General features: G+C 36.0%; 2 protein-coding genes across 3 annotated transcripts; one reads left to right on the top strand and one right to left on the bottom strand.

Annotated features, from left to right (window-relative positions):
- The first annotated feature begins 1,153 nt into the window (after nucleotides 1–1,153).
- On the top strand, nucleotides 1,154–6,428 carry zc4h2 (zinc finger, C4H2 domain containing). Of its 2 annotated transcripts, none has more exons than XM_048187189.1 (5): nucleotides 1,154–1,359; nucleotides 1,985–2,156; nucleotides 3,158–3,330; nucleotides 3,540–3,702; nucleotides 5,261–6,428. In XM_048187189.1, exons 1-5 carry the CDS (start codon nucleotides 1,307–1,309, stop codon nucleotides 5,372–5,374), a joined length of 675 nt encoding a protein of 224 aa, XP_048043146.1. In that variant the 5' UTR covers nucleotides 1,154–1,306; the 3' UTR covers nucleotides 5,375–6,428. The 2 variants fall into 2 exon arrangements, with proteins under 2 accessions (XP_048043146.1, XP_048043147.1); XM_048187190.1 differs by lacking the exon at nucleotides 1,154–1,359 and adding an exon at nucleotides 1,410–1,797.
- A 1,609-nt stretch (nucleotides 6,429–8,037) lies between these two features.
- Nucleotides 8,038–9,872, bottom strand: shisa2a (shisa family member 2a). Its single transcript, XM_048186543.1, has 2 exons — nucleotides 9,283–9,872; nucleotides 8,038–8,825 (listed from the first exon to the last, which is right to left on the bottom strand). Exons 1-2 carry the CDS (start codon nucleotides 9,560–9,562, stop codon nucleotides 8,326–8,328), a joined length of 780 nt encoding a protein of 259 aa, XP_048042500.1. The 5' UTR covers nucleotides 9,563–9,872; the 3' UTR covers nucleotides 8,038–8,325.
- Nucleotides 9,873–10,900: the final 1,028 nt, after the last annotated feature.

Below are 10,900 nucleotides of genomic sequence, written 5' to 3'. Positions count from 1 at the left end.
TGATGGTTAGGCACTTTCCCACTGAGAATGGGAAACAAATTTATAACTTTATATCGAAATTTGTTTCCTATTCTCAATGGGAAAGTGCCCAAGCATCGTCACTTGGCGACATTGCTCAAAAAGTTGCTCCGTGTATCATCTTAACCAGTTACTATTAACTAGTTACTGCCCAACACTGCCTACAAGCAATCAAAACCAAAACTGCAAATGTATATCATTTGCCAATGATGAATAAGGTCTACTGAGTTCAAACAGTTCTTAAAGCACAGTTTGTGTAGTAGATAAAGACAATTCTGATCATCACATTAAGAACATGCACATGAAGTATCAAAAATAATCGTTAATTACCACTGCTTTTGGACATAGGCTATCATTCTATGAAATACCATGGTACATGAATATGGAAAAATGTATCCTATGTATATAGCTGGCTATAAACTAGTGGCTATAAACTAGGTTGGTGAAACTATAGTAAATAAAGTTGCGCACATAGTAATTTTGGCAATATAGATGTGTTCGGTATTAGTTGATATGTTTGTTTTTCTAATAAATGTACTAAATCACATTACAGTTGACTATTTAATATTTCATACTTTTAAAAATATGAAATGGCTTAAATGTAGACTAACAAGTTACTTTTGCCATGTACTTTTGTCCCTATACTGTCTCTAAATGTGGTGAGTTAGTTGGCTACATTTCTTGAATAGCTTACCCAACATTTCATATAAGAACTAGGGCTGTCAAACGATTAATCGCATACAAAATAAAAGTTTGAGTTTGCATAATATATGTGTGAGTACTTTGTGTAATTAATATGTATATATACATATGTAGCCTATATATAAATATGTATATATTTAAGAGAAATATATTATTTATGTACAAAATATTTTTATTTATATATAATATAAATTATACACAAATATAAATAAATTCATATACTTGTAAATATTTCTCAAATATATACATGAATGTATTTGTATATACATAATTACACACAGTACACCCACATATTTTAGGCAAACTCAAACTTTTATTTTGTATGCGATGAATCGTTTCGACAGCCCTAATAAGAACAGAGTATATGAATATCATCATAACCGTCTGATAAACGCTTTTATAGGTTTTATTTAACACACTCTCCCTTTAAACCCCGCCGAGGATTGTGGGAAATGTAGTCAGCGCCTTGTTGCTGTTGTCCACAGCTGGTTAGCATTTCTATTGTCTTTCTTATGAGAGGGATACCCGCTACAATCGTTGCCTCTTTTCTTATTCCCACAGAAGTCTTACAATTTCATAGTCCACCATGGCGGACGAACAAGAGATAATGTGCAAGCTAGAAAACATCAAAGAAATACGGTAAGAAAAGCTGAGATTGATCCTAAAGCAGATTCGTTAGCCTGTGTTCAACATCTGGCCAATTCCGCCTGGATCGCGAAAAACGGCGTATTTTACCTTAATCATTGCATTTAATGAGCAATGCATGAATTTGCGTGTATAGTCTACCTAAAAAAAATAATATTAGCAATTCCTTCTTTGACAGGCTCTTTGTGCCGACCATGATGCTAAAGCAAACCGCTTAAACCATAAAAACGCGTAGCTTTGCAGTACATCTGAAAACATCTCGCACTATTTTTGCATTAATTAAGTCTCTGATCACACCGTCGTTTTAACGAGGATGAGTCTGAAAAGCATCCTGTTGTGGTTAAACACGAAACTGCAGAGCAAACGGTTCATTTCCTGCAGAACGGTTCTTTATCACTTATAAAGCCCTCAAACATACACATGATTGTCTGGGTAAGTAATGATGTGCACACACGAGGTCTAAAACGTTTTGTGACCGGGTCACTGAAATCACATAATAGATGTCTTACTCGTTTAAAACCACATGCACCAGATCATAAGACTTTGCATTGCATTGCATTGCATTGTCATCTGCTGTCAAGCACCGGCTGTATGTTAGTGTGTTTGTGTGGTTTTACAGGAATAAGACAATTCAAATGGAGAAGATCAAGTCTAGACTGAGGAGCGAGTTTGAAGCTCTGGAGTCAGAGGAGAAGCACCTGAGAGAGTACAAACAGGAAATGGATCTTCTGCTGCAGGAGAAAATGGCTCATGTTGAGGAGCTGCGTCTCATACACGCTGACATTAATGTGGTAAATAAGAAAAAATATTACACCACATATTAGATGATAATAGATTTGTTGGTTTTCTTTGCACTGTTTATAATGTTTGTAGTGCACTCAGTAAGGTAAATATATATCTAAAGCATCTATAATATATCTATAGCTTACTAGTTCACCCAAAATTGAAAATTCTATCATTTACTCACCTTCAAGTTGTTCCAAACCTGTATGAATTTGTTTCTTCTGCTGAACACAATAGAAGATATTTGATATTTTGAGGTATGTCATTAACCAAACAGTTGATGGACCCCACTGACTTTCATAGTAGGTATTTTTTCCATACTATGTCAATGGGAGCAATCAACTGTTTGGCTGCAAACTATCTTCTTTTGTGTTCAGCAGAAGAAACAAATTCATACAGGTTTGGAACAACTTGAGTAAATGATGACAATTTTCATTTTTGGGTGAACTATCCCTCAAAGACAAATATATATATATATATATATATATTACAATGTACACTACTGTTCATAAGTTTGGGTAAGTACTTTTTTTTTTTACTTTGTTCATCAAAGAATCCTGAAATAAAATGCATCACAGTTTCCACAAAAAAATATTAAGTTTTCAACTTTGATAATAATAAGAAATATTGCTGAAGTACCAATTCAGAATATTAGAATGTGACACTGAAGACTGGAGAAATGATGATGAAAATTTATCTTTGTCATCACAGGAACATATTGCATCTGAAAATATGAAAATATATTAAAATAGAAAACAGTTATTTTACTGTTTACTGTATTTTCAATAATACAAGTTTAAATATATGGAACCTTGGTGAGCATAAAATACTTCTTTCAAAAACTCCAAACTTTTGAATGTTAGTCTATAGTGTATATAGTACTCTACAAGCTCAGTTGTTCTGTAATATCCAGGATCTGTCCCAGTAACCCCTGTGTGACCAGATCAGATGCCTAACCATTAGTTTCCCACAATTGTGATTTATGGAGTTGCTTTATTTCTTCTCCCAGATGGAAAACACTATCAAACAGTCTGAGAGTGACTTGAACAAACTGCTGGAGTCAACCAGACGTCTCCATGATGAATACAAGCCCCTGAAAGAACACGTGGACGCCCTGAGGATGACCCTTGGCTTACAGAGACTCCCTGACCTCAGCCAGGAAGAGGAGAAGCTCTCATTGGAGTTAGTAACACTGTTCCTTTGTGTGTGTGTGTATGTTTGACTGGGGGAACTCCTCAAAATGAGTCATTGCAGTGTAGGAGTGTGTGTGTTTGTAACAGAGTAATTCTTAAAGCTGAGTCAGAGAAATTGTGAGACAGAGAGTGTGTATGGTGTGCAAAGGAAAGCTAAAATGCTTGCTGTTTATTTGTGTGCTCTTCCTCTCCTTTCAGTTACTTTGAAAAGCAAAAGGCTGAGTGGCAGACAGAACCCCAGGAACCTCCTATCCCAGAATCCCTAGCAGCAGCAGCGGCTGCAGCCCAGCAGCTTCAAGCTGCACGAAAACAGGACGCCAGGCAGACAGCCACATTCCGCCAGCAGCCACCACCTATGAAGGTACTTTTTTTACATTAGTGCATCTCTATCTGTGTACACACACTCACACATCTGCAATTTCATGTGGAAAATATATATTTAGCTTATCTGACAGTGTCTGCACATTACTGGCAAAAGAAGTAATATATTACCTTAGTTGTGAGCTTGCGTTCTGAATTGGATCTGATTGGATTTCAGCTGTCAGATTGGATCAAATCTTGTGTTGTTCAAAAGAAAAAAAAATGATTCTGAAATTGGATTAAATCACAAAATCCAATCTTGGTTGTTCAAAACCTTTTAGTAAGATCAGGATACCTTTGATCTAAAAAAATAAATAAATCAGGATTTTCCTGATCCCAGCAGAAGGGTGGATTTCAGGAACAAAAATGTAAAACTGGTCAAAAAAATACAACATTTATACAATGTAATATACACTCATTTATATTTTTATTTTGCTCTTGATTAGTTTAACTGTTAAAGTGTCACATATAGGTCCAGATCATAATGATAAAGAGTTCAAAAGCTTCCACAACACAAAAGATTTATTAAATAAAACAAACTCAGGTACTCCACAGTTGACAAGCAGGAAAATGGCACCGTAACAGCGTGTAGGAACAACAATACCGGACAACTGAATGGAGCACAAAGAGCAACTTAAATACACAGCGATGATAAATAAATAACGAACAGGTGTGATGATTGAATGATTGAATGTCCATGACAACTAATAACTGGCGGGAAACTAGAACAAAGGGAACGGGTAACTGAAGAGAAACAAACCAAAAGTCCATGCAAATGAAACTAAACACACAGATTGTGACATAAAGTACTAATTTAGAAGTACACTTTAGGCTACCTATTATGCCTTTCAGTATGTAAAGTAAAAGAAGAGATTTTGAGAAAAGTAGGATGGATTACCTGATCCTGGATTGCAAAACATGGGATTTCCAAATCCAGATAAAAATATGTTTATATGTGCATTACCATTCAAACATTTGGGGTCAGTAAGATTTTTTTTAATGTTTAAAATGCTAAATTTATTGGATGAAAAATACAGTAAAAACAGTAATATTGTGAAATATTATTGATATATTATTGCTGTTTTCTATAATATATTTTAATATATTATATTTAATATATTTTAAAATGTAATTCATTCCTGTGATGGCAAAGCTGAATTTTACTCCAGTCTTCATTGTCACATGATTCTTCAAATATCATTCTAATATGCTGATTTTCGTGCATATTAAGAAACATTTATTATTATTATCAATATTGAAAACAGTTGTGCTCTGTAATGTTTTGTGGAAACTATGATGCATTTTATTTCAGGATTCTTTGAGGAATGGAAAGTTTATTTGAAATAGAATTCTTTCATAACATTATAAATGTCTTTACTGTCACTTTTGACTAATTGAAAGTATTCTTTCTGAATAAAAATATTTCTTTAAAACTTTTGAAATGGTAGTGTACCTGCATTTTGTGGAAACACATTAGAAACTGCTAAATTGAATTGAATGTATACAGTATGTCTAGAGTCAAAGAGATGAAATTGATTTAATTTGTTGTCTGTTTCCAGGCTTGTCTGTCCTGCCACCAGCAAATCCATCGGAATGCACCAATCTGTCCTCTCTGCAAAGCCAAAAGTCGCTCACGCAACCCTAAAAAACCTAAGAGAAAACCAGACGAGTGACACACATGCCTCCAAACAACTCCTGAGAAAACCTGACTAACATTCACAATCCCATCAGAAAAAATTTACACATAAACGCACTCACTTACGCTCTCATGCATGCACATATCCAAACATACACACTGGCAGTCACCATGAAGCCACACACCCACACTGTTCATTTATACACACACACATCATTGTCCTGAAGGAATGAACCATCTGCAGTCTGATAACTTGACCCATCATAGTGATCCTGTATTTCATCTGTCTCCCTGCTTCAGTGTACTTGAGGTCTCAGTTTTTCATTTCATTTTTATATAAGTGAAACCTTGATATTGTGTTTGTACTGTGTCTGTATTTAGTTTGTAGTGGAAATGGATGCTGGTTTAGAAATATTGAAGTGTGATATTCTGTGTGGGGTTTAATTCTAATGCATTAGTCCAAACTAAATTCTCTAAAGTGGCTTTAGTCAACAGAGCCGTTTGTACGGTATTAATTTAATGCTTAAACGGATCTTTAATCATTTTAATTCATTAATAATATTATGATTTCACATGTCTTTTAATGTTTTTCTCGATAACAGTGCGAATTGTTTTTCTTGTATTATGTAACCATGGACTGTCTCAGACCATGTCAGTGTTCTAGAATGTCTTGAGGGCTGTTCACACAGGATGTAAATGGAGAGCTTTGGATAAGAACAGAATGAGTTTTTACTTTAATGCATCTTTAAAAAGTGGTGCTAATGGCATGAGATGCTGAAAAAAAATGTGACATGGTGCAGCAGGCATTGAAACAAATACAAGAATGCAAACTATTATGTTATGCAAACTGAACGCAAGAACACCTGTGTGAACGGCCTCTTAGAAGTAGAATAATTACAGAACACAAGTTGAATGAGAGTTCTTGTTGAACCATCATTCAGTTTGAGCAATGAGCTGTTACTTTGTTTTCTGGAATTTGACCGAATGGGCATTAAGAGTTTGTTAGATTCTACAGTATTGAATTGTTGTGATTATGTCTCATCTTTTCTGAAAATAATTTTTTAATAATTAAAATGTGTTGAGCTAATAAACCTTGGAAGTCTTGTCATGATGAAATTAATATACTAATCCTTTCAGTTGGTTATGTCATCTGATTGATTCATTATCTTTCTCTCTCTTTGTGTCACGCTGTCCGTGTTTGGCTTGATATGTATCTGGAATTTGACCCTTCACCCATGACCCCTAACAATGCAAGAATCATTCTTTTTTGGTAATGCCTTTACCAGTATAAGGTTCTACATTCTTTTTGCACTCCACTCTTGATCCTGAGGGGGGCGATATTTACATTTAAGGGAAGAATTGTGGCGTGTAAGCGATTTCTTCTTTTAAAATATTTTACAATACTTAAAAAAAAAAAAACACGAAAAGGACTTCGTACCATTGTACTAACTCGTACTACAGTGGTTCTCAACCAGGGGGCATCTGCAAATTCCGTGGATGACTTAAAAATATTTAGAAACGCTAAAACTGAAAATCATATTTCTTTTTCTCCTCAGTAACTATTATTTTATTGAAAAAAAGAATCTTGAATCCTATAGAATTACAAAAATGAATCTTGTTTAATAACTTTTATATGTCATGTTTACTGTTTCTGTTAATAAAATGTAAACAAGCAGAATTGTCATACTTACAGCAGAGAAAATATCTTCAAATATTGCGTTGGGTTCTCGAAAGGATATAGACTTCCATTATAAATACATAATCCAGGTGTTTTGTTGGAAATTATGTTACAATGAAATCAAAACTTGATTTTAATTTTATTTAACCATTAATATTTCAATTTTGGTGTGAAATGAAAGCCTTAATGCTTACCTATTATATTACATATACTTTAATATTTACATGAAGAAGTTTTTGACCAAGCAGGGTGTATGTGGAACTACATTTCAGAAGCTTTTATGTGTTTTACTGTTCTCTTTTTAGCATTAAAGTTAAAACACTATGTGATTGTGTTTGTGTGCGGAAAAGCGGATTGGTTGTCTTTACAGTTGTACCTGAGCAGATTTATTTGGCTGCATGGCTGTATTTATTCATGCGTCTTTAGCTTCTTGTGTTTCACATTACATGTTTTACATCATAACAGGATTTGGGCTGAAACTCAGTGGGTTCATCTGCAGCTCGTTAATGAACTCATACGCATCTGCTTGGACTCCAGCTGGGCCATCCAGAGCCTAATCTCACTCACACACCCCTTTTTACCTGCGCTAATCCCACTCTCTTTGTCCTCTCCCCTCCTGCCGTTTCCACACACAAACGCACAAAACCATTCACATACGCACAAAACCCGCTCAGCCACACACACACAAGCAGCTGTAACGGCTGGAGAGCTTTACAATCACAAAGTACTGTAAAGAAAAACCCAAAGCTCTTTGCAGGACAAAGAGACACTTACTGTTCAGACAGTTAGAAGATTTCTAGAACTTCAGTTTAAGGAAACCAGTTTTTCTGATTGTGAAGAACGTTTAAAAAAATCCAAAGAACCTGTTTTTCCACTATAAAGAACCTTTTGTGGAATGGAAAGTTTCCATATATGTTAAATGTTCTTCACAGAACCACCTTTATTTTCAAAAGTGTAGTTTCACACACGTCTTGAAATATTCATTTTTTGTGTAAAAATGAGAATAGTCAAAGAAATTGCCTATGAAAATAAATTTATTCTCTAATCTGTTATAAATAACATTACAATCAGTGATTGCTGAGCAAACAATCAAGTGTTCATGCAAATACACTCCTATGAGAAGCATTAATATATCATAAAAAGGTACCAACCATGACCAACATAATGTCAGTCAGTCATGATTGTGTATGTGGGTACAGAAAATGTCAGTGGAAGCCATCCAAGACAGCAAAAACAATCCTCAGACATTCCTATTCTTTGTGTACAGCCCCACTGAGTTTTACAGTCCAGTTGTAGCTTTATAAACATCATCAGATAGTGACAGTGGGATAGATGGGCTCCGTGTGCATGGGGGCCTGAGGAAAAGGCTGCCCGTGTACCTGCCCAAATGCAGAACGGCTGTCTATGAACGCCGGGGCCATCAACATGCCGCGTTCTGGGGGGAGAGCGTAATTCATGTAGGGCTGATAGAACTGTGGCGCTCCCTGTGGGACTGGAGGAACATACTGCTGCGACTGAGAAGTTGGAAATGTGTTTCCCATCGGGCCGTAGAGGTTAACGCTGAGTTCAGATGGTGGAGGGCGAGCGTTTGTCATGGAGGAGCCTGAAGTGGAGGTGCGGGATGGGGTGGAACCGTCCACAGAGGGTCCTCCAGACTCCAACAGGCTGGTCTGAGCAGCGGATGGCCCTGTTGGTCGATCGCTCGCTTTGGGTTTCACACACTGGCAGCAACAGATAGACACAACTGCACCGACCAGAACGAACGACAGGAACGCGCTCACCACAATCACAAAGGGGAGATATGTTGGTACTGGAGAGGAAGAGAGATAAGACAGAATTACACATGTGGATTGTAAAAAAAATATGCATGTCAGGGATTGGTGAAAAATGCCACAGGAATTTAGTAAAAATGCCAAAATAAAATTCTTTAAAGGAAGAAGAAGAATAAAACATATTTCTGAAGAATCTAGGTATTTTAATATGCTTAGAAAAAATAACAAGGTAAAAAGGAAAAAAAAAAAAACTGCATTGGGTAAATATTGCCCTTAATAAACAGTTAATTTCTGAATTTCTATTCATACAGTGTTATTCAAGGCATTATATCATTTTAGATTATTTTGCTGCTGTGTAAAAGGCTAATTTGAAGAGAAGAATTGCAGTGAGGTAGTCAGAAGCGGCCAATACATTTGTCCCGTAAAATTATTCAAAACAAAAGTTTATTTCCTTAAAAAACATTATAAATTACACAAGTTTATATAAATACTCACCACTTTCTGTCACTTTTCTCATGTCATCCGTGTTCTCAGATTCGGAGTCCGTGTCGCAGGTGCTCTGATCGAGGCGCGCCTCCGCGTATGTACAGCAGTACCTGAGCACGCATGTCCCGCAGCAGTAGCGCGCGTCCTCACCATCAAAGCGCTCCGGACACTGGAATCCCCGGTGCCAAGAGTTGAAGGAATCCGTCCAGCCGTGACAGTATTCCCCCGATACCGCAAAAGACAACGGGAGAACGATTGATATCAACAGAAAGGAAACGGATGAAGTCATGACTGCGTGTGTTTAAATCCTTTGGGTTGCAGAAGTTCAAATGTTATGTTGCTACGAAGATCCCGCAAGCCAGTCGCATCTGATTTGGAGTCACTGTCTACAGGCGTCATTTATGTGTTTGCTGGACCCCCATCCCCCCTGCGAAAACACACACATACATTAGCAGCCCCTCCTCCCATCAGCCCCTCGTTATCGGTCATCTGCATTTAAGCTTAGGCGGGGTTTAGTGATTGGCAGGGTTGTTTATTTGTATGTTTGCGCTGCTAATTACTGTATACAAGATATGACAATTGGTAATGAACTCACTCTAAATGACACCATCATCTCCCTGGGTCACAAATCAAAATTTTAATCAGATCAAAATCCTTTTTAAAGTGCGAGTATAACTGAAGACTCGTTTCAAGGGCTTTACAACAAAACATCCACTAAATGTAATCAGTGTAATTTTTATTCCTTAAAATAGAGGAAGAAAAACATGCCCCTTTCACATAAACCTATATATTCCCAATACAGTATATGTTAGATACATATCTTAAATACACAAATAGCATGCCTATGTCTGGAGACTGATGGAGCCTTTTGTATGGGGTTAAAGGTTACAGACTGTGCTTGTCTGTCTCTGTTTACTTTATCTGAGACAGGGAGGTCAATTCACTATCAGTGCACATCTAAACACACACACATTAGTTACTAACTACGAAACGCTTTAATACATACAATGATGCTCAAGTCTTGCTTCATGAATTGGATTCATGAGACATCAAGAATTGAATAAGCTTATGTACAGTGCAACATATATCAAATTTCCTGAATCAAACAAGCATATTATTATTGAACTGCAACATTCTGCAAAATGGGGCAGAAAATAAGAAAATGTAGAATTTTATAAATAATAATAAAAATAAAAAAAAAACTTTAAAATAAAATTATGTATGGCTTTGGCCAGTAATTCATGCATATAACAAATCCATTAGTCAGCATATACCATGTTTATTCCTGCTGTAAGTGAACCTTTATTTAATGTAATCTGGGTCATTCCTATGTTTTTCATTTTGCTTATTTCTAATAATATTTAATTTTTTCCTGCTGTCCACAACCACTCGTGTGAAAACTCTAAACCTCTAAAAAAGACAGTTCTTTCACTCTATACAGGAAAATGATGTGATTCCTTTGACTGTTCACTAGACTATTCAAATAAATTAATGTTATTCTTTTCAGTTAATTTTATTCTGCCAACACATCTACATTCTCATAATATCTGTGTCTTTATTATTCATTTCCAAATATGTCCTACCCCGTTGATTAAAACAGATTTTAACTTCATTCTGATTTGACATC

Source organism: Megalobrama amblycephala, linkage group LG4 (assembly GCF_018812025.1).
Source record: "Megalobrama amblycephala isolate DHTTF-2021 linkage group LG4, ASM1881202v1, whole genome shotgun sequence".
Classification (NCBI taxonomy): domain Eukaryota; kingdom Metazoa; phylum Chordata; class Actinopteri; order Cypriniformes; family Xenocyprididae; genus Megalobrama; species Megalobrama amblycephala.
The sequence above is the reverse complement of the archived record's forward strand: the minus strand, read 5'-3'. Positions and strand labels throughout refer to the sequence as shown.

Excerpts from the sequence above, each read along its gene's own strand:
- shisa2a (XM_048186543.1), bottom strand. The coding sequence starts at position 9,562 with ATGACTTCATCCGTTTCCTTTCTGTTGATATCAATCGTTCTCCCGTTG. Across the intron at positions 8,826-9,282 it reads GAGAAAAGTGACAGAAAGTG|TACCAACATATCTCCCCTTT; the intron begins GTGAGTATTTAT and ends CTTCCTCTCCAG.
- zc4h2 (XM_048187189.1), top strand. The coding sequence starts at position 1,307 with ATGGCGGACGAACAAGAGATAATGTGCAAGCTAGAAAACATCAAAGAA. Across the intron at positions 3,331-3,539 it reads GAGGAGAAGCTCTCATTGGA|TTACTTTGAAAAGCAAAAGG; the intron begins GTTAGTAACACT and ends CTCTCCTTTCAG. Across the intron at positions 3,703-5,260 it reads AGCAGCCACCACCTATGAAG|GCTTGTCTGTCCTGCCACCA; the intron begins GTACTTTTTTTA and ends GTCTGTTTCCAG.